The 25,179-nt window shown below is 37.7% G+C and overlaps 1 protein-coding gene across 2 annotated transcripts in view; it reads right to left on the bottom strand.

The window, feature by feature from the left end:
* Window positions 1-25,179, bottom strand: part of GABRG3 (gamma-aminobutyric acid type A receptor subunit gamma3) — a 696,464-nt gene that overhangs the window by 61,586 nt on the left and 609,699 nt on the right. For both annotated transcript variants that reach the window (XM_088454037.1, XM_088454036.1), the window contains one exon: window positions 7,826-7,978. In XM_088454037.1, the coding sequence (XP_088310163.1) occupies window positions 7,826-7,978 (153 nt within the window). The remainder of the gene's footprint in view (window positions 1-7,825; window positions 7,979-25,179) is intronic.

The following is a 25,179-nucleotide window of genomic DNA, read 5'->3' on the forward strand; positions in this document are numbered from 1 at the left end:
AAGCCTACCGGATATTTTGTCTTCATACCACTGCGCTTTTGGGGATGAACACCACTATTGAATTGAACACATTATGAAATAAGATAAAAATATAGTCCTTTCCATTTGATCCTAAACAATGCAAAATAAGGGTACATTTTTTGGGGATGTAGTTATGAGACCGGTGGGTGCCAAGCAGATGGCCTCAATACCGATAGGGACTTAAGATAGGAATCAAAATACTGACACCAATCTTAATCCCGATGCCAGAATGCTGAAGGACACTAGCCCAAATGAGGTAAGTTCTGGTTACCTTTAGCATTAGCCGCGGGGGGGGGGGGTTAAGTTTAGGAAGTGTAGCAGAGTTAGGGAGACATGTACTGTATTTTACAGTCAGAAATGAAAGAGAGGCTGGTGTGCAGACAGTTCCACTAACTGGAGGCTAAAACAAGGCTTGGAACACAAACTAGTGTCTCTGGGGATGTGTGGCCAATGATTACAAACAGATGAGTCCAATCTCTTTGTTAGTCAGACTTTAAAAGAAAGAATTACAGTGAGCTGTTTTATGCCTTCTGAGGAAACTGACAAATGTGTGGAGGCAGAGAAACACAAAGAGAATCTGAATACTTTTCAACACTGCATTTTCTCGTCATTATTGTGATTGATGCTTGGGACTTTAAAATTGATTTTAATGCTGGATAAGGTATGCTATTTAACTTGAAGTGATCATCTCGCCAGCTGCCCAATTGGATACGCCCAGCAGGAGAGAAGTTCAAGTATTATACTTATTAGGAGATGTCCCTACTACTAATAATCTATCATCAGCCTATGAAATGACTTTTTATCATCTTGGAAACACTTATACCATTGATCATTTTTCTGTGCAATAAAGCATGGTGACTGCTTGCTAAGAGCTCTACAAATCTAAATCATAGTGTATTGTTTGTTGCTATTAATATAACTATCTACTAACAACGATGTGAACTATATTGAGCATTGGAATTTAATACAATTTACTATTGATACAATTTAAGTAATAAATTACAATTAATGAATAAGCTTGATTCAAGTATTAATATTTAAAACATGTATGCCTAATTAAGTCCTCAATTATTGTAAGATTAGTTGAATATATTTATGGAATGTTTTGTGTGGAAATCTGTCTTTTTATAGTTATTAATGTGAAAAAATATATGTAATTGCAAAAACAGCACTCTAAATTTCTGCTTTGAAATTAATATTTATTGGTTACTGTCTTCATTTTGGAATTTTGAGCCCTGCCATTTCTTTATATGAAAACTAAAACAAATAAATATTGTTTAAAAAACAGTTTTAACCCCCAAATCATTAACCAGCACCATCATTAGGTAGCATGATTTGGTGCCCATTAAAGCATGGCTTAATAGGTTTGGCTGGCATTGCTATTCAGAGATACCTGCAGCATGGTGTCCACCTATCATAATATGATCCAGATCCAACAATTCAGTACATGGTTGAAAATTCATACACTTTGTGTGCATGTTTTTTGAGCTACAAACCTACCAGCAAACCCATGACTTTCATTCCCTTATGTGGAACATGAAGTTCCACAATATCTGTAACAGTTCAAAGTAAATGCACACAAGTTGTTAAATAAGCTGTTGTTGAAATGAAAATGCACTAACCCCCCTATTTAACTACTTTATTAAATAAAAATGTTCCAGAGAGAACCAAATGACAACCTTTTTTTCAAGACATTATCCATGTGGAACAAAATGAAATACCCAAATATTGATGGTCTAGAATGGTAATACATACTGTATTCAGTTTCCAATATTATTTATGACATCATGATGACATGCATTAGAATATTCCAAAATAATGTCAGTGCTTTAATTTCATGGTCTTAAGTCTTAAAGTGTGGTAACCATAGCAATGTTGTAATGGGTCCATATATGAACCACCATCATAATCATTATCCTGGTAATCTTCTAGTTGGTTAGAATGCTAAATTATATTAAGTTTACTCTGTAATATAAGAGACATTGTAATAAAATGGATTGTTATTGCAATTTCTTTATGAATACAGAACTCTCCAGTACTTTCTATGTGCAGTATGCTGAATTTAAATAAACTGTGATCTGATAACTAGTAAATTACACTTTGCATACTGATGGTATATGATTTTTTTCCATGTGTAAGATTTTTTTTCAGATTGAAAACACAGTGATTATGCTGTTACAGCTTTAGGATTATTGATGACCAGGAGATTAAAGAAATATGTTTGCTGGTCAACTAACATTTTGCCTGTTGTTCCTGCATTATGGGAAGATAAATATCTTCTAAAATTTAACATAAACTATAAAATTGTATAGGTGACGCTGAATGTTATTCACATGAGACCAAGAGGAACATACTGTATTTATTACAAACTTTTTTTTTATATAGTCTCCATTGTATGCTCTATACTAGATAATGTTATTGAAGAAGATGGCAAATTGAATTACAAAATGGAAGAAGCTTTTTATTTGCAAAAAAAATGGCAAAAGAGGATTCTCTGGTAATATTTTATTTCTATAAACTGTTTTTCACCCCTTGTATCAGTGTTTGATTTACTTACTATATAACACTATAATTAACTCTCAATATACTGTACTGTGATCACTGGGTTACAAAGTTTTGACTCTTTTGTCCTAGAATGTAAGGATTACTACAGTATTCACTGCCCAGGAGTAGAGGGAAAAGGCCTAGTACATTTTACTGTAGGGCTGGTAGACTACTAGACATGGACAAATATTGTGGGTTTTCTTTTTTTCTGCATAGTCACATAAACATTTCCTTTAATATCTTTAATTTAAACTGTGGTCTTTGGGAATTCATATAAAATCATGTACAGTATATAGTAAACAATCAGCGACTTCCTGGAATGAAACTGCATTGCTAAATAATGAGCATAATGTAAAAATACCGTATCTCCAGGTATATGCTTCAAAGCAAGTAAAAGTTTACAGATTACTCATTTTAATATTACTTGTCTCAAGAGAGGCTCTCCAATTCCTGAATAAAGATGAATTAATAACTATAACAAACAGGCAAATGTGAAAGTGAGCTAGTTTATGACACTACATCTTGTGAAAATAAGGAATTTAAGCCTCTTAATGTATTTAACACTTTTTTTCTTTTTATATAACTATTATTTAGTATGTTAATTCATTTAAATCTTATATTTCACATTATAATGAGTAATCATTACAGTGATATGTGGTTTCTTTAACACTGTAAATGAAATATTGTACTTACATTTTCAGAACTTTTTATGGCAGGATTTTTATTTTTGGTTACATTAGATATGTAATTTGTTTTAATAACATCAACTAATTTAATCTATAAAGATTTTTTCATACACAATATTAGATTGTTTGTAATATATTGTGTTTAGGTAATGGGGACATCTCTGTGTATTACATCACTCCCAGTTGCACAGATATTTCATAGGAGACTCAGACCTTCCAATAAAATATTTTTATGAACTTTATATTGATTATTTATTAATGAGACTGAACAGTATGGCAGTGTTACAATAGAAATTCATGGTTTTTCTGATAACAATTATTCAAATTTACTTATATAGTAAATCAAATAGAACTAATATTGATTTTCTACATCTTCACTTACAAACTAATATCTGTAAGAAAAAGTACTTTTTTTTAACAAGTTGATGATGATAGGTTTCTTCCACTTATTATTTGCCACTTTTCTCAATGGTAAAATAATATACTTTATTATATTTTCATGTTCTCAGATTTAGAAAAAAAATATTTTTAATGCCATGTATAAGAAACAGTCACTTTGACCACAGATATTCAAGTAAGGGTGTATGACCTAATTTCAGTGGCTAATAGATTTTTAAGACAAAAAAGTAAGGTAATCATATGCTTGCTATAATAAAAGATCTGCAATATTTTGTCAGTTTCTAACTGATATTTTGAATCTGAACATTTAAATTGGACTGGTTTAAGTATTGCATAAAATTCTAATTGACAGAAAGCTAGAAACCTGAAATTACTATTTCAGTAGTTTATTGAAAGCTAGCAACACATTATCTGTGAATAATGTTCTGTTAAATAAATTAATGCTTTTAATTAACTTTTTGAATCTAATAATTATTGCTTAACAATATGGTAATATATTTACAAATCATTTATTGGTATCTTTAGTGTTAATTTTATTATACAGTAATTTACCTAAGATTAAAAAAGAATTAAAAATTAAAAAAGATGCATGGATAACTTATGTAGATGCATGGATATACCAAAGGTCTTGTCTGACTTAGACTCAGGACTTGTAAGTGTATTGTCATTTCTTTCCTTTTGACTACCACATAGCTCAAAGTACAGTATGTTTTTTTGAGCTCTCTCTCCTGTCACAAGCGCCACATTTATTTTGGGGGGAAAAGTGAATTTATGGCACATAGTGCTAATTAAATATGGTGTTTTGATGTTCAATTGTATTCTAATGTGTGCTTTCTCAGCAATTTTGTGGTGGGTTTGAGTTTAGTAATTCAGCAAGATTAAATCACACCAGTAAACTACAGCAAAACAGTCAGAATATAAAAGGCTCAGTTTAGTAAATGTACCCTATATAAGCCAATTATCTGATGTACAGTGTATACAAAATACGCTTTATGTGACTTCTTATCATTGGTCTGACATCACTTCTGGATGTGATGTTGAATAACATTTCAAGCACAAATCTCTGGACTGAGGTTTGCAACTTGCTGTAATCCATCCAGTTAAAAAACTGACTTCTCACTGAGTTTTTTTGCTTAGCAGTACTAAATATAAATTATTTTCAATCATATTGTATACAGTACTGTCTGATTATTTTAATACTAAATAATATATTTTTTTATACTTCACCATTAGTGGTCTTACCGAATCCCATATAAAATGCTTCTACTAATATACAAGGCATAAACAAACTACACCAAGGTATAGCTCTTCACTAATTTCTAAATATTTCCCCTCCACTCTGATTTTTCCAGGCTGCACCCATTCTGGGATATCCTTACTCAAATAACAAGACTTTCTTTTAACCTCCAAACCTTTACTTGTAGTCTGAAAACTTATCTCTATAGAAAAGCTTATCAAAGTATGTAGCACTTAACCTCATGTATCAAACTCGTATTTCTCTATAGACTGTAAGCTTGTGAGTAAGACTTAACTCTTTGAGTGTTTGATACTACCCAGTTTCATTTTATTACAATGGTACAGTGCTTGTTTTATATAAATACATTTTAATATACAGTAGAAGAACACACACTCACAATGGTTATGTATATTTAAGCTTTCAGCAGAATTGAGTATCTGTTACTTGTGGCCTTGTCACCAACCTCTGTCATAGTGTGCCATCATAGTGTGTATGTGCTTTGTCACATTCTTCTCTCATATAATGTGTTTCTCTAGAGCTGAATATCTGATGTATCTGTATTCATAAGACTGTTAAGAATAGGTGTTTTCCTGGATTTATCCCCAAACAAAAGTAGGGAATATAGAATGAGACCACAATTATTTAAATAAGGACTTCTTAGGACATTTTGTCCAGTTAAGATTAGTATGGTGTGATCCAGTATAACCTATGCAGTTCAGGAAGTGTTGGCTTGCATTATTGCATTCATTTGTACATTTATGCATGAAACTGAGTTAAAGATGTTTGCTGGATTAATATATATTATATTAGATGGCTATATGGCATGATTTTGAAGCTTATTAATAAGAACAATATTGGTTAAAAGAAACAAAGAGCACAAAGTAATATATGGTTGAATAGGTTAGCCCTATATTACCACAAGTGGCATAAAGAAACTTTTTAATTTTAGTTGTGACAAACATTTAATGGTAATCATAAAAAAACAGACACTTTCAAAAAGTAGTAGTAGTGTAGTAAATAAGGTGAAAGTGGTACAAGGGTCCTGGGGATATTTGTCAGGATCTGAGTCTTTTTTGGGCTAGGGATTGTGCCCTGTTGGCATGACTGACTGGAGATGGAGTGAACAAAGCTAGGTGGTCAAATGATGCTTCTCCTCATTCAGTAGCCACATACCGAGCTGGACTAGAGGGACTGAACTGAACAAAGTGGAAGTCATAGTACTACAAAAAAGCTGAGTGTAACTGGTAAGGTGCTCTGCAATGAAAGTGGCAGTTGCTGGAGCCTAAGAATCTGAAGAATGGTAATACACACTCTGGATGCACACTCTGCAGGTGATGAGTGATGGTGTGCACAAATGATAGATGTGGTCTCCATAGGCTTTGAATAGAGATGTATGCAGGTAATGGATTGCACTCTGCAGGTAGTGAATGGCTATGCACACAGGTGGATGAGCACTCTGCAGGCTATGAATGATAATGCATACTGGTGATGAAAGTGCTGATTGCAGGATGCAGAATGACATCACTCTCAGGGGTATATTTACTAAAGTGCGGGTTTTTAGAAGTAAAGATGTTGCCCATAGCAACCAGATTTTAGCTTCTATCTTCTAAAAGGTACTAGATAAATGTAAAGTAGAATATAATTGGTTGCTATAGGCAAAAATCCCCTTCTAAAAACCTGCACGTCAGTAAATAGGAGGCTGAAACCAAAGAGCTCAGGAACACACCATAAGCAGAAAGTAGAGCTGCTGACACTGGAGCCAGGAACAGGAAACTAGTTGTACTGGCAATGAGTTGGTACAATTGAGGGGTTTAAATGGGGTGCTCTGGAGTGTCATTGGTGATTCAAGTTATGTAGAACCTAGCCCCTCCACATTTGTAAGGAACAAGAGTCAGCTGATCATGCAGTGATGAAACCAGGAAAAGGAGCCAAACCACCCGGGGCTAATTAGACTCACTAACAAAGAAACTTTGCACTTTTATTGAAATATAACTTTTATTGTATCATATATATTATTATTATTATTATTATTATAGAAGTACACAGTCTGACACCATTTTTTAATCACTATTTTTCTTGTGCTATTAGATATGAATCTTTAGTATCTATTTCTTATTTTTAACATATTTTGCTGGTCTCAATATTTTAATGTGATACAATGAGAGTTATATTTTAATAAAAGTGCACCTTGTAAACAACAACCCCTTTTTCTCTTTCTTGGTGAGTCTGGTTAGCCCCGTTGGTTTGGGCCCTTTTCTTGGTTTCAGCACTGCATGGGCACTATCATGATGGAATTGATCCAATAATATGTGATACAATGAACGTTATATTTTAATAAAAGTGTGCCTTTCTTGGTATATTCAAAACTTTGGTTTTTAGAAGACTGCTCTCCCATTTATGACGTGCAAATAAATATAAACCAATACTATTATATGGGGTTTAAAACAATTATTTATTATTAGTGCAGAAGTCACCCATCACTTGTTTTCTTGCTAAGCAGACTCATCTTGTTTACGTTTACTGTAGCTGCCCGTGGGGGTACCCCAGCATATGAAGTTGTAGACACTTTTTAATTCTTGAGCCCACAGAAAGGCTGGCAGTGCTGGTAAAATTCTCATGTATTATGCTTCCTAATAGTTATAAGGAAATATGCATAGATTTTGAAGTGGGACAGTGGGGTTCAAAGACTGATATTAGATTAGAAATTAAGGCAAATATATTCACAGTGGGCATAAGCTCAGACTGTAGGGGTACTGCTGCATTAAAACCACTGACCCACCATCCACTGTTCTTACTGGCACCGTAGATTCTCTTATTGGTAGTGCCAGCCCTGAAAATATCTTGACACTACCTGTATTGTATTTTTGAATCAGTATTTTACATATCTATTTTGATAATCAATTAAAAACACAAAATACATCTTTGGCAAAGGTCTTACCTAGTGCAGTTCTTGCTGGTGTGGAATCTTTTTTAATCCAAAACGATACCCAAGATAATACAACTGTTAATATGCAAGGGATGTATGTTTGAATAGTGAAGTATCCCATTCTTCTGCTTAAATCAAAATACACAGTCATGACAATATAATCACCTGTTGAGAAAAAGGCAAATATATTTTACATGGACTTCTTACTTAGGTTCAAAATTCCATTACAAAAAGTGAGAGTTGGAGAAATATTTTAAATAAAGCAAATACAACAAATATTTTATACACAATAAACTATTTTTATATCCTTAAAAAGTTGACTTTATGAAACTATCTGCACAATACAACAAACTATCCCACAAACTGGATGTTGACTATTGTCCAACTGTTTATTTTACTTTCAGCACTATCACATCATGTTAAAAAAAAAAAGTTTACGATTTATTTCACATAATTTCTGGTAATACTATTAAGTCAAATATAGTGGATTGTTTAATGGATATATATATATATATGTATATATATATATATATTTATAGCACAAAAAAGTAGGATTCACTCAACAGGGCTTTGCAGAGATTATAACAAACAGGTCACATTTTATTCAGTCACATCACAGTTATCAGGTGCATTGTGAGTCGACGTTTCAACCGCTAAAGCGTGGTCTTCTTCAGGACACCACCAGTGTAGAGGACACAGTCAAACCCTGCCTGAACTCCAGCCAAAATCCCCTTGATATACCACTTCCAATTACCAACAAGTAACTAAGGCACAACACTTAGCACTATATCCTACCTATGGCCCACTAGCCCTTAAACTAAAACGCTACCTCAGAGACCGAGAACCTTACAATGAGCTGCAAAGCCAGATCCAGGCTGCATGGATGCTAATATGCATTCCAAATAGCGGAAGCATGGAGTCAAATGACTTCCGGTTTGCGGTCCAAATACCCGGAAGTGTAACTGAATTGTGGAGCAGCTGGGTAAAGTGAACAACAAATCATGCATTATTAGTTCCACCTAATGCCAATTTATACAGTAGTATACCAGGGAATAATGGAAGGAAACAGGGGTTATGTGAGATAAACATATATCCATCACCACAGTAATATAAACAAGTAAACAATGAACCTAAATATAGAGCTTCTGTGTAAGTATATATCAACTCACAAGTAAAAAAAAGTATATAAATCAATTAGAAAATATCCAAAAATATAAAGTAATAATAATAAAAATGAAAAAATGTTCATGATTAATTTGATGGATAGCAGCTGGATCTCAAAAACTAGATGATGCAGATACTTAAACCCATAGGTCCAAAAGAATTTAATCAATAACGGGTAACAGTTGAATCATAAAAAATGATGCAGATGATTGTACTCATTTAGGCCATGTGGGGCTACAGTGCCTAAGTCGTGAATCCAACAATACTTGCATTGCAACAACACATGACCTCTGTCTCCACCTCTCTTCAAGGGGGGGACCCAGCCAATAATCATATATTTCAGAAAGGAAACTTGATGTCCAAACTGTAAAAAGTGTGCAGCAATGGGTTTATCGGTTGCATTTTTTTCAAATGCCAGCCTAATATCTGATCTATGTTGGGTCATACATTCCTTGAAGCTTCTGGTTGTCTTAATGATGTAAACCAGCCTGCACGGACAAAGTAGAATGTAGATTAAATAGTCCAGTTGGCAGGACAATCGATGTGTCAGGTAAATCCATTTCCCACTGAATGGATGAGGGAACGACTCACCAACAATAAGTGACCAACAGGTCGTTCAGCCAGTGCAGTGGAAACAACCCTTCTTAGTAGTGAGCCAATTAGCAGACATTGCCTGTTAAGTCGTTAGGTCAGTCCTGTACAAAAGATCTTTTCAAATTGGCACCACATTCAACACTCAGCAGTGTCGACTGACTCTACTCAATGAGGTATCGGAGCTTATGATTGGCCAAAATTTTTTAAAAGATTTCTGTACTGCTCATAAGCCAGTGTCACCATATACTGTGAAAATCATTCTGTCCTGTCGGTTAGTGGACTTATTGTTTTTTTCTGACCTATTGAATACTGTTCGTGCCCTGGTGAGACTTTTTTCAACCACTTGTTTATTGTAACCACATGTCCTAAATGTTTGTGCGACCTCTTGCAATTGAGCCTCTGCAAGCTTTGCCTCTGAGATGTTCTGCATGACTCTCAGGAATTGTGATACAGGTAAGTTATTTTTTAAAGAGTCAGGGTGCTGCTAGAGGCCAACAAGGTGGTGATCATGTCTGTGGGTTTGCGGTACAGTGTGTGGGCTAGTCTTACATTTATCATGAAAATCAAAACATCCAAGAAATTCATGTTGTCTTTGTCTATGGAGGAAGTAAACCGAATTGGACTGTTGGTAATTGGCAGTTGTATATCAAGGGGATTTTGGCAGGTGTTCAGGCAGGGTTTTTCTGTGTCCTCTACATTGATGGTGTCCAGAAGAAGATCACGCTTTAGTGGTCGAAATGTCAACTCACAAAGCACCTGATAACTGTGATGTGACCGAATAAAATGTGACCTTTTTGCTATAATCTCTGGAAAGCCCTATTGAGTGAATCCTACTTTTTTGTGCTGTACTACTGGGTTCTCCCCTGGACCTAAGGATTAGTCACCTCAGTCGAGTGCATTTATGGCTACAGTGTGTGCAGGCTTTACATGTGTTTCTATATATATATATATATCTAGCCGCAATGCTCTGCACTTCCAATACATCAAAAGCAGCTTCATCCGGTGCCCTTCCTGAATTGTAAATAAACAGCCCAATTTGTGGACGGCACTCCTGGCTCACAGCAGTATAGAGATGCTCACTCCAGTATAGATGTCAACATTTTGGAGCTGAAACGTTGACATCTATATTGGAGTGAGAATCTCCTTCTTTACTGCTGTGAGCCGAGAGCGCCGTCCACACATTGGGATATATATATATATAATGCCCAGACTGACTGACTGACTGACTGACTCATCAATGCTTTATATATATATGTATATATATATATATATATATATATATAGTGTTATTGTACTGTTTGATTTCACAAGTTCTTGATTTTGAAATTCAATAGAATATATATCTAGAAGAAAGGACTATTTAAATACTTTTCCAACCATCTTTCTGACATTTACTCTCTAGTAAGTGCAAGTTACAATGTAAAGTTTGTCACTAATATTTCCAATGCTACAGCACTGGAGCATAAATAAAGTAAATAAATTCAAAATTTAATAAAAGTAATTTAACTTGCAATTATCAATTTTTATTAATTAGTGTCTATAAAAAAGAAAATATAAAAAAACAAAAAATAAAATCCCTTGACAAAACATGGCATAAAATATATTCATTGTCCACAGTGCAAGGTGAATGAAATTAAGTTGACCTCTCTTGCACTGAGAAAGAAAAAATATGCATTTTTTAATGTTTCACCTTTCTTGATTGTTTATATCTGGTAACCATAATAATCAAAGTGACAGTGGGATATTATCCATCTATACAAGAAAAGCCCACTTTTACAGGGCTTATTTTGCTACAGATTTCAATCAGCAATAAATTACAGAATTTGGAATAAAACTGTATAAAATTTTATGAAAAAAATAGACAAAAACCATAATAAATGCTATAGTATGGATAACCTTAAAATGTCATGAAAACTACCAGAACACAGAGCTGGCACATTGACTCAGGGAAAGCGCGATAGGGGTGACTGCCGCCAGCTGCTGTTGCACTGCTGGTGGTATGTGCTCTCACATGGCCCCGGCACCCTAGCCATGTGCGGACTCTGTTTACGTTCTGCCCAGTTCAGCTCCTGATTGGCTGCCTGGCTGCATGATGTAGCTGTCACATTATGACGGTGGCAGAGTGGGCGGCACAACACTTGAGGCTGCTGCTGTAAATTCCTGGCCAATCAGCACCAGGTTTACGCCTCAAAACCAGCGCCTCTTTTCTCTGCTTTCCACAACAGCTGCCAGCAGCCGAGATTGTCAGGGGGCTGAGAGACGGTAAGGCGCAGTAACAGTGCAGTATCATTTAACATCTATAGGGGCTCAGCTTGCAATACCCCCTGGAAATGATCCATTTTGTTTCTGAGTCCACGGCCAAATATATCATTGCACTAACAACACTGTGAAATGTTACAATGAAAATATCCTGAAAAACCATAAAAGGGCATGGCTTAGCCATTTATGTTTCACACACATCTTTTATTACCCGTTTCCATTGTATTAACATATGATCTAGGCATTATCTAGTGAAGAATTTTCTGTACATATGTTCTGGGTTCAAATTGGTGAAATGTTCGCCACGGGCATACTAGTAGCATAATAAAAACCATTCATAGAATTAAGTTCAAGGAGGATCACAAGCATTATGTGCAATTTAATATGCAATGGTCAATAGTTGTTTATCAAAAGTCCATTAGCAACAAAACACTATCACATCAATTAATATGGGTTCTCAAAGGAGCATATTTATTAAACTAATTGTTGCATGAAATCCCCTGAAAATGGCAGATACAGTACCTTCAAAAATTAAGCATCCCCATATGAAGGCAAGTATCCATTTTTAATTGCAAAAGTTGTGCCCTTTGGTTTCTCTGGGGGTACCTAAATTGTCAAATTTACCAATCTCTGTTATGTGAAGCATTCTGGATATTGACCTGAATAGTTATTGGCAATGTTAGCCCATATTAGCCTATAAACTATAATGCCACATTATTTACCAGAGAAATAATCTCCAGATCCCTCTCCCTTAGCATGTACTGGCACATTAGCAGCACAAAAGTTGCACATGTGCATTCGCTGTGTCCATACCCAGAAACAAAGTGACAGAGGTAACCAATTATTCTACCCTTTGCCAGGACAGGGATTTCTACTGGATACAAATATAATGGGGGTTCCCATTTGTCTACTAGTGCAAAGGTTCCCCAACTCATTCCTCAGGGACCACTAACAATGCATGTTTTCCAGGTCTCCTCACAGAATCACATTCAAATAATTAGTACCACCTGTGGATCTCTTAAAATGTGTCAGCCAGTAATGAGTACACTGGTGTGTCAACTAGGAAAAATGGAAGCCATGTACTGTTAGTGCTCCCTGAGGAATGAGTTTGAGAAACACTGTACTAGTGGATGCTGTAGGGAAACTGATCACCATCCATAGAACTTTGGAGGGTCATGACCTTCTTAAAGACCATATTACCTCGGACAATGATCGACTCCTGGACCCAAACTCAACCTAACCCACTCTTCCCTCCTTACCAGTACATTCAATATTGTAATAGTTGATTGTTCCTTTTTTCTTATTGTACTGATATTACTAATTTACTGCACTTCTTTACTCTGCCTCCCTCTGACCAATGGACCTCCTCCTCTTGATTTGCCACTGCAAGGCAGTTAGCTCCTGTCTTATCTAGTATTCCATTTTGGCCACACTGGGGTACCATTTTGTCAATGGAGTCAGACTACTGCATTTTTCTCATGAAAGTTTTTTTGTTATTATTTATTTTTATCAGGCTATGTATGTACACATTTCCTTTGTGGATGAGCACTTAGTCACTTGCACTGTGCCACTCCCACACACATGGGATTTGCATATGTAGAATCCCTCTTTATTCTACTTTATAGCTTTATCAATTTTAATTTGCTATTTGATAAGTTTTATTAGGAAACCCATTTCCTCAGCAGGTTCGGTCTACCCTAAATACTCTAGACGATTCTCCAATAATGCTCTGATTTCCTCCACTTCTGTGGCACCATCTACTCAGTGATATTCTGGAAGGTGGTGCATGTGCACTTGAGAGCAAAAGGCTCTGGCACAGTGTCAGCGTCTTTTCTGTCACTTTGCAGTGCCAGCTTCCTGAATATGTTACTGGGCATATGGTGCAGTGTAGGAGTAAGGGACTGCTTGCTGGAGTTTAATATGGGTGCAGGGTGTGCTTTGCGCTGTCCCCCTGGTCCCAGGGGCCCGTGTACACTGCTTCCATTATAAATATGCCTACGTCTCCACCTTTATCCACACTAGTCCCTGTCTGTGCCCCTGCCTCCTCCCATTTTCCTTTCCTTTTGCTGTCATTTCTCTTATTGACACCTGTGTCATATATTTATTTCTTTAACTAGGAGTACTTTCATATACTGAACATTGTCTTTCACTCTATTGTTGACAAATGCAAAATGTATTAATTCTCTGGACAAACATTCCTTCCCATAAAATACTATCAAGTAATTAAAGGGAGATTTTATTTTTCTACAGGAGATGCATTATAAAAGCATTGGCCAACCCTCCTTGTTCTCATGTGGGTTTCCTACAATTAAATACTCTTGTCATTCTTCTAAAAAGAATGGTGTTCAATTATGGTCCATTTCTCAGTGCCATTCCTGCTCCTTTAATGTAAATATGACTGAGAGGGATGCTATATAATTTTAGTGGGTCACCAGTTGTCACTCTGGTTATTGTGTATGCTCCCAATAGCAGTCAATAAATTTTTTTCCCACACTTATTTTGCTGATATTGAGACACACTGCAAAGGCCTACTACTTGTGCGAGGAGATGTTAATACAATCCTCTCAGTTGATCTGGATAGATCAGGTCCCAGGCTGAGGCTGGGTTCTTTATTTATGGAGGGCACAAAATCCTACTACCAGGGATTATACATTCTTTTCTCACCCTCGTCAGCCTTATTCTCAGATAGACATGAATATGAGTTGTAGTGATTTCCTGCACCTTTTTCAACAGTGAAAACTACCCTGTTGTCTGGGCAGATTGATCCTATTGATACACCTAGAGGTCACCTCACCTGGAGACTCAATAAAACCTTTTTAAAATCCCAATATTTAAGAATGTGCTTTGCACCTAGATTTCTGATTACTTCAACCTAAACATGTCCACAGATATTCCCACTGTTTCAATTTGGGAAGCCCATAAATCAGTTATCTGTGGGGCAATTATTAAATATGCTTCTTATTTAAAGAAGTAGCAGGCAGATAAGTTTGCTGTTCTTTTACTTAGGTTACAGCAGATTGAATTTACACCCACACACTCACAGTGTTTCTCAGTCTATGCTCAGATCTTGTAGGTTATAGAGGAGTTCCAAACTCTTTAAAGTGAAAATACTTAATCAAAATTATTTTGAATACTGCAACAAACCTTATGCCATGTTGGCAGCCAAACTTAGAACCAAATGTGATTCTTGAATGATTGCAGTGATTAGAAATAAGCAAGGTAAATTGAATTATGACACCATCAAATTAATAACTTATTTTTTCACTATAATAACTCTCAGTATAATCTTCATGGCCCTGATGCAGCTCCATCTCTTAGCTCCTCTTTATTTCTGCAATATTTAGGTACTTGTTACCTTCCACACCTCAACTGTGGCTTTGTACTTAAACTTAGCACTATCACCTAACAGAGGTCTTGAATTCACAAAAGTCCTCTAAGGCCCCTGGGCCTGATGATTTTCCTGTACCTTATTATAAGACCTTTGCATCTGTTCTTGTTCCTCATATGGTTTCCACTTGTAACTGTAATCTATGGGGTGAAAAGTTTCATGCTGATTCGTCTCTTTCTACTATAGTAGTCATCCCTAAACCTAAAAAGGACCCTGTCAATTATGTCAATTAGAGGTTCATTTGTCTGATGAACACAGATGTAAAGCTTTTTGTTAAAATCCTTGTTAAACATACTTAATGCATATTCATCCCAACTGGTGAACACAGATCAAGTCTGGTTTGTTCCTTATAGGCAGGCTCTGGATAACAAGAGATCCACAATTAATTTCCTAAATTAACCATCAAAAACTTACTTCTGTGGTTTTGGGCCTTAATGCCTAGAAGGCTTTTGACAAGCTATCTTGGCCCTTCTTGTATTCTCAATGTATTTGCTCCCCACTCCATGAAGAGATGTGTGACCAATATGAACTTTCTTCACTCCTAAACTTTGCATATATGCAAATGAAAAGTTTTGTATAATCCCAATGCAACTCTTATAAATTTAGGGACCCCACACATATTTATATCCCAGATGTTAAATGTGCTATTTCCTTGCTTTTTGCTACTGTGGTTTCTCCATCCTCCCCTCCCCTTGAACCTTTTGAAATGGCCTGGGAAAGAGATTTAGGGGCCCCTGTGGACCACGAGGGATGGTTACTCATCCATGCTAGGCCCCCTAAGACATCAATAAACACTGCTGTCAGGGAAAACTCATACAAGATTTATTCCTGTTGGTATATGGTTCCAGAATGGGTACATTATATTTACCCTCAGACCTCCAATCTATGTTGGGGAAACTGCAGCCATGTAATTTCTTACTACCATGATTGAGGGGAATGCCTGGCTCTGTCATCCTTCTGGGATGATGTTCTAGATCTTATCACAAGAACAACTGATATCTCCATTACTAATGATCCATTGAATATTCTGCTTGGCAAGACCATCAAAAATGTTTCCAAACAAATGGACAAGCTTGCTCGACATATCTGTAATGCAGCTAAACTTCAGCTAGCTACAGAGTGGAAGAAAGCATATCCACCCTCAATGGTCATAATTACTAATAAAATATGGAATATAGCCTCCATGGAATACCTTACTAGTTTGTTATATGATACAGTGTAGTCATTCTATTGGGTTTGAGCTCCATGGTGTTACCGACACATAACACACCTCTTCCATGTTCTCTTTAATGGCTGCTTCTATTCAACATTTTACTAATTATACCTTGCTTTTTGGTTCTATTGAGTTTTTCATCATATGGCTCATTTACACTTGTTGTTATTGTACTGTATTGTACTGAAGATGTTATTTTCCTCCTCCCTCTTCCTTCTTTTCTTTCCATCCTCTTCTTTTTTCCTATTTTTATTCCACTTTCCTGTAATGTTCAATGTTTTTATCCCAGACTACAGATGTATCGTTATACATGTAGCCTCAATATGCCATGTGGTGCAAGGTGCCTGGAGCAAATGAGCCATCAGGTCCCTTGCAACTGTGCTAGTGCCAGGCATCTTTTTTGCATCTTTTTCAGCTGAAGATGGATCTTAGTCACAATGTGATGTAACTAGAATGCACCAAAAGACTGTTGATTAATTTGTGTGCAGCTTGAGTCTGTATGCAAAGCACAACAGAACTTGGTGTTGAAAAAGCAGTGGCCGCTGCATCGTCGCATTTCATGTGCAGATTCAGACACAGTTCCACACAGATATACAAGTATTGCAATTTCCTGGTGCTTTCTAGTCACATCACTTTGTGACTAAGATGCCTTTTCAGCACTAGCAAAGTCACATGGGAACTGGTGTACCAAGAGGAACTGTTTGGCATGACAGCAGTTGACCCTCTGTATTTTTGTTTATCTGTTCATATTTTTGCATTGTCAGTCATTTTGAATGTCTGTCATTCTGGGGTATTTGTCCATTAGTTATTGCCAAAAAATGTACACATGCATAACAACCATGTTTTAAATACCATTGCTATGCATGCTCACAATAGCCATGGTATTCAAATAAAAAAAATCGTTGTGAAATTTTTTGAGGAAGAAACCTGCAGGAGAGAAAAAAAGATGCTGCCACGGAGCACCCAATTACTTACTGATGCCTGACAATGACAGCTCTCACACACACACTGACTGATGGGGTCTCACACACAGCAGGGGTCACAAGGGGGTCACTGACACCTGGGGTCTTACACACACTGACAGGGGGTCACACACAAGTCAGGGGTCTCACACATACTGACAGGGATCTAGCACATGACAGGGATCTTACACACACTGCAGAAGATGAGGAGAATGACTTCCAGCACGTCGGGAAAGGAGGAGGACAGTGCCACAAGAAGATAAGTAATTTTGGACTAATTAAGCTAATTGTAAAGTTCCAAATGCTTAATTAGTCATTACAGGGGTGTCTTAGGGGGGCAGCGTAATTGGTGTAATGATTAGCATTACTGACTCACAGCACAAAGGTCATGGATTAAATTTCCACCACAGCTTTAACTGTGTGGAGTTTGTATATTCTCCCTATGCTTGCATGGGTTTCCCCTGGGTACTCAAGTTTCCTTCTGCACTCCAAAAATATACTGATAGGTTAATTCTTTCCCAACAAAATTGAACCTTAGTGCGTATGTGAGCATGTGGTAGGGAATATATATTATAAGCTCCTTTGGGGCAGGGACTGAAGTGAATTTACAAATATTCTCTGTAAAAGTGCTGCAGAATATGTGTGTGCTACATCAATAACTACTAATAAATAAATAATTAATGACAATATTTCCTAAAAATAGCGATTTTAGGAAAAATAGGTACCCCTCCCCCCCAAAAAAAACTCAATAGAATACCAGAAATCTAGCACCAGTGACAAAAACTGCATGGAGCAAGAATTTTGGTAAATTTGCTCCAAATTATATATGCCCCTCTGTCTTTAATCTCTGCTGCAATAAAAAAAAATAAAACAAATAATGAGTTGCATAATACAGTTCTTACTGGTGTTGGACACCAGTTCTGTTTTATTATTAAAAGGATAATTATTTAATGACCATTTCATATCAAACTGGTCACAATTTTTTAAAATTTTCCAAATGCCTCTTTGTGTAATTAGTTTAAGCTATTTAACCATACCACTTTGTCAATGCAGTGAATATTGTGTTATTATTTTTTTGCAATATATATATATATATATATTATTAGAATAAAATATTTATTTTTATTAATATTTACTATAAAGCTTCACAGATGTTGCTGGTTTTGATAAATAATTACACACACAGCTATCATTATAGAGATATTTGGAAACAGTTTTGTAGTACACTTTATAAGACAGACTTTTTATAATAATAATGTATATCATTTGCTCGATATGATAAATAACTAATATTAGAATACTTGCTGACAAGTGAAAAGGTCTCTGTAGGATACTGTATGTAAATAACCGCTAGCTTCAAATTGTTTTCTATCACAATGTGGTAGCAAAACTATGAATATTTCACTAATACAGCAGGATTGCTTTAAGCTATATGTTTTAAATCCGCGGGAGGAGCCGTATTATTCGCGACACGGCAGCCCAGAGATCATTTTCAGGTTCTATATGTTATGCAGTGCATCCTATTGCCATGGTGATCCTGAGCTTCTGTCATGAGTGTCACCATTTTTAATACTAAGGGGTTTATCTCTGAAATATTGGGTTGTAAAACCCAACACTTCTGTTTGCGTTTATGTCTGATATTTAAAAGGGTAGTCTTTTACTTGCTAGTAAAAGCACTGCCCTTTTAAACATGTTCAACCCTTCTTGTGACCAGGGTTCAAATGCCGGGTCACTCAACCTGGCTTATTTCAACCAGGCCCTTTCACACTGCACAGTAACCCAGGTTGCTGTGGTTTCATGTGCAAAAACCCAGGTTATTTGGAGCAAGTGTAAAAGGGGTAAATTACTACAGTTATATTTTTTCTGCCCAACTTGTTGAATTGAAATGTTCTTGAATACATTGGCGCCCCCGTATATTTCAAATAGGGACATCACACACCCAAAATAGGGCATGGCCTCATTGGGAAGGGCCAAGGAAGAGATAGGGGATTCCAGAAGATGATGGGGATAAAATAAAAGGAAGCTACAAGTGAGAATGATAATAAATAGAAAATTGACAGGCCCAAACAGCGCCCCCTGTCCTGCGGTGCCCTGTGCCATGGCACAGGTCGCACCACCCGAGTTACGGCCCTGCTTGTTGTCAGCTATTAATGAAAAGGTCTTTGGACAGTATGCAAATATTTGGTTGTCTGTTTATTGTATGTTTACTCTAGTTAGTTTAAATATATTCATTGCATGTCAAAAATCTAATTTGATGAAATGGTTAGCACAGTGGTTCCCAAACTGAGCACCGTGGCACCCTGGGGTGCCTCGGGACACTTGCAGGGGAGGGAACAGACCAGCAGATGAGAACCTGTGACAGTACATGTATGTATTACAAAAGGGCGGGGGCAGAATGGTGTCAAGCAGGGTAGGGCTGAGGAGAACTGGAGCAAAATGTAATAGGGTGAGAGTTTAAAAAATGTGACACTATTAAATTGGTCGAGTTGTATTTTCAATATGGGAAATCATCTGGATGAGAGTTTAAATAAAGAGAAGTTTTGGGGCCAAATGTAATAGGGTGAGAGTTTAGAAAATGTGTGAGAAAACTGTCACATTTTTAAACTCAGCCAATGTAATAAAGATACAGAACAGGCAAACTTGCATGTTTTTCAGACTCAAAAAACTCTCAAGACTTAAACTCCCATCCAGGTGTTGAAAATACAACTCGATCAATGTATTAGTGTGAGAGTTTTACTGCTAAACTCTCACATTTTCTAAACTCTCACCCTATTACATTTGGCCCTTTGAGTCTGAAAAACATGCGAGTTTGCATGTTCTCGGACTCTATCACATTGGCCGAGTTTAAAAAGTGTGAGTTTTCTCTCACATTTTCTAAACTTTCACCCTATTACGTTTGGCCCCTGGTGTATGCTTGGTCCATACTACTAGTTCTATGCAACACTTTTGCTGGTATCCGGTGCATTTGGAATGCCAGGGTTGTGGTGTGGATCTGCAAGGGTGAGTAGTTATTGCCAGAGCAGCAGAGTCAAGAGTAGAAGTAAGGGAGGAATTGTACAGGGAAGTGGCTTGTTCAGGACAGGAGAGAGAAAGGATAGGTAAAAGAAGCGAGTCCAGCAGGGAGGAAAAAGCAACAGTGTCAATAGCCTCAATGTTACTGTTATCTGACCTCCTACCTCTCTCCTCTCCAATCTGTCCTCAATGCTGCTGCTCAGCTCATCTTCCACTTCAAACATTCTATGCCTGCCTTCCTTCTCCTACAAGCACAACACCTCACTTCCCCTCTCCTTCAAAACCCAATTCAAACTTCTCACACTCACCTACAAGGTCCTCAACCAATCCTCTCCCATTTACACTTCTGACATCATCTCCCTTCACACACCTGCCTGCACTTTGCTCCAAAACTGAATGCCGCCTCTCCTGCCAAATGATTACTTCCTATCACTACTGTCTCTAAGATTTGCCCATGCTGCTCCCTACCTCTGGAATTCTCTCCCTCTCTATCAGACTCTACACCTGTCTATTAAGATTCAAATGGCACCCACTTCTTCATCAATGCCTTCCAACTCTCATCCTAAAACACTGCTACATGATCCTTATTCACTAACTACCCCTTCTGTGTCATCCATGTCTGTCTGCCCCTCCCTTTTATGATGTAAGTTTTCACAAGCAGGGCCCTTTTCCCTAATATGCTTCTTCATCCCTTACTTACACTATCACTTACTCCTTACTCCCCGCAATGGCACCTAACACTTGGTTGCTGATGCCCTGCTGCTTGTGTAAGTGTTACGATCACTAATGTAGCAAAAACTATAAACCACGTCCTTGTCCTGCATTGTTTGGTACTGTTAATAACTTTTTGTGTGATCATTTGCTTATGTACTTTGTAAGGCACTGCAGAACCCTTGTGGCACCATATAAATAAAGGATAATAATAATAATAATAATAATAATAATAATAATAATAATAATAATAATATTTTACATAATTTCCATATTCATTTAATTGGACTAATCATTTTGTATTAATCCCTATTGTAATTTTAACACATACTGTAGTTGGAATTCTAAGCCTGCAAATCTTAAAATGCATACTAGTAATTGTTACCAATATGACACTACTATTTGAATGTTTGTTTTCTCAGTGATGTCCCAAATTATATGTTTTTATGCAAAACAGCACAGTTCTTTTATTGGTAAAACACAGCTGTACATAAAATGGTCTTATATAACTAATTTACAATATGATAACCTCCCATCTTGAAAGTACAAATGTACTTAACAATGTTGAAAAGGAATGCATTATGGGCTGCTACAGGAAGTTTCATTAAGATAAAGTATTGTGTGTATAATTGTACCATTTATTTCAAGCACTAATCAAAATATTTGACATGGAAACAATTGTTGAGCATAAGGACGATGGAAATGATGGCCTTGAATAATAAAATAATAATTAGCAATTAAGGAAGGTCAAACTCTTAAAATCATTAAGCAGGAAGCTGTACAATTATATGTAGAGAGAAAGTGAATGCATAATAAACCACTAAGGAAGACTTATTGGGTTTATAAGAAAGATTTAATCTAATTATTATGTTATATTAAGATTAAATGATTTGCAATTTGTTTTGCTATGTTACATTACTGTGCCATAAATATACATTTAAATTGTATGCAAGTTCAAGTTGATTCTAGCTTTCAGACTTTATAATAAAAAAACAATATGAAGAATAATTAACCTATACTTTTGTGTAACATGGAAAATGGCTAGTGTACATGAACATTGTGCTTAAAATGCACACTATCACATATAACACATTTGTAGCCATTAATTTGTTTACAAACATCTAGTTCAGATGGAGCACAATGTGAGCAAATTGTAATAAAGAGAGCAATATAGTAATACACTGTGGCCCCCACTGTCCATCAATGCTCGCCCCCCACGTAACCTGTCATAACCTTCCCACACCTTACTGCATCCCGTCTGCAACCTACTGTTATCAGCCCCCAGCAGGCTTATCTCTAATTTATCCCCTCATCCCATATCTTGGGATGCAAACAAGCCAACACTTAAGGTGCCCACACACATACCGATCTGCCCACGATCAGCCAATGTGTACGATTTCCCTTGAAACTCTCCCCGGCAGCTCAGCACACGATCTCCACACGATTTGCACACGATTTGGTGTCCAATCTTCAAACGATCTCTCCTGCAGTCAGACTTTTTACAGTGCATCGGGTCCTAGATTGTCAGATCTGAAGATGTGATGTTCGACCAGCGGGGACGCGCATCGCATCATGATCGTGAGTGGGGACTCACGATTTCCTCACGATTTGGCCATATTTTACACGATCTGTCGTTCCAATGCGTTGGAATCAGCCAGATTGTGTAAAATATCGCTATGTGTGTGGGCACCTTAAGATTGGACACCAGGTCACAAGACTGGAATTTTTAATTAGAACTAGGGGTGTGCACCGGCCACTTTTCGTGTTTTGTGTTTTGGTTTTGGATCTGGATCTTTCTTCGTGTTTTGGATCTGGATTGGTTTTGCCAAAACCACCCTTCCGTGTTTTGGGTTCTGGGTTTTGTGTTTTGGATCTGTATTTTTTTGAAAAAAAGCATAAAAACAGCTAAAATCACAGAATTTGTAGGTTTTTCTGCTCCTATGCTATTATTAACCTTAATAACCTTAATTTCCACTCATTTCCAGTCTATTCTGAACACCTCACACGTCACAATAGTGTTTTTATGTCCAAAAGGTTGCACTGTGGTAGCTGGATGACTATGCTAAGCGACACGAGTGGGCGGCACAAACACGTGACCCATCTAGGCGTGATACTGCAGTGGCAGACAGGATGGCAGTTTGAAAAACTAGGCCCCAAACTGTACATAATAAAAAACAAAGAAAAAAAAGAGGTGCAAGATGGAATTGTAATTGGGCCCTCCCACCCACCCTTATGTTGTATAAACAGGACATGCACAATTTAACAAACCAATCATTTCAGCGCCAGGGTCTGCCACACAACTGTGGCTGAAATTATTGGTTCGTTTGGGCCCCCACAAAACAAGCTGGCAATTAATCTGTCCCAGCACAAACTGGCTCTACGGAGGCAAGATGTCATCCTCATCCTCCTCATCCACCGATTCCTCACCCTCTTCAGTGTGTACATCCTCATCCTCACAGAGTATTAACTCGTCCCCACTGGAATCCACCACCACAGGTCCCTCTGTACGTTCTGGAGGCTGGTCTCCCTGGAAGAGCTGATAATTAATTTTGATGAACATCATCTTCTCCACATTCTGTGGAAGCAACCTCCTATGCCTTTCGCTGACAAGGTTCCCGGCTGCACTAAACACTCTTTCGGAGTACACACTGGAGGGGGGGGCAACTCAGGTAAAATAGAGCCAGTTTGTACAGGGGCCTCCAAATTGCCTCTTTTTCCTGCCAGTACAGGTATGGACTGTCTGACATGCCTACTTGGATGCTGTCACCGATGTAATCCTCCACCATTCTGTCAATGGTGACAGTATCATATGCAGTGACAGTAGACATGTCAGAAATTGTTGCCAGGTCCTTCAGTCCGGACCAGATGTCCAAACTTGGTCCTGCCTGCCCTGCATCACCGCCAGCGGGTTGCTTAGGATAGCTAAGTTTTTTTCTGGCAGCCCCAGTTGCGGGAGAAAATGAAGAAGGAGCTGTTGACATGTCACGTTCCGCTTCAGCTGACAGTGTGTTCACCAGCAGGTCTTTGCACCTCTGCAGGCTTGTGTCGGCCAGAAAGAGAGACACCACATATGCTTTAAACCTAGGATCGAGCACGGTGGCCAAAATGTAGTGGTCTGATTTCAACAGATTGACCACCCTGGAATCCTGGCAAAGCGAATGAAGGGCTTCATCCACAAGTCCCACATGTCGAGCGGAATCGCTCCGTCTTAGCTCCTCCTTCACTTTCTCCAGCTGCTTCTGCAAAAGCCTGATGAGGGGAATGACCTGACTCAAACTGGCAGTGTGTGAACTGACTTCACATGTGGCAAGTTCGAAGGGCTGGAGAACCTTGCACAACACGGAAATCATTCTCCACTGCGCTTGAGTCAGGTGCATACCCCCTCCTTTGCCTATGTCATAGGTGGATGTATAGGCTTGTATGGCCTTTTGCTGCTCCTCCATCCTCTGAAGCATATAGAGGGTTGAGTTCCACCGCGTCACAACCTCTTGCTTCAGGTGATGGCGGGGCAGGTTCAAGAGTGTTTGCTGGCGCTCCAGTCTTCAGCACGCAGTCACTGAATGGCGAAAGTGGCCAGAAATTTTTCGGGCCACCCAAAGCGTCTCCTGCACGCCCCTGTCACTTTTCAGAAAATTCTGCACCACCAAGTTTATTGTGTGAGCAAAACATGGGACGTGCTGGAATTTGCCCAGATGTAATGCCCGCACAATATTGGTGGCGTTGTCAGATATCACAAATCCCCAGGAGAGTCTAAGTGGGGTAAGCCACTGGACGATGATTTCCCTCAGTTTCTCTAAGAGGTTGTCAGCGGTGTGCCTCTTACTGAAACCGGTGATACACAGCGTAGCCTGCCTTGGAACGAGCTGGCGTTTCTGAGATGCTGCTACTGGTGACACTGCTGCTGTTGCTGCGTAAGGTGATACATCTACCCAGTGGGCTGTCACAGTCATATAGTCCTTAGTCTGCCCTGTTCCACTTGTCCACATGTCCGTGGTTAAGTGGACTTTGGGTACAACGGCATTTTTCAGTACACTGAGGACACTTTTTCTGACGTTTCTGTACA

The sequence above is a fragment of the Taudactylus pleione genome, unplaced genomic scaffold (genome assembly GCF_031769625.1).
Source record: "Taudactylus pleione unplaced genomic scaffold, aTauple2 ptg000609l, whole genome shotgun sequence".
NCBI lineage: Eukaryota > Metazoa > Chordata > Amphibia > Anura > Myobatrachidae > Taudactylus > Taudactylus pleione.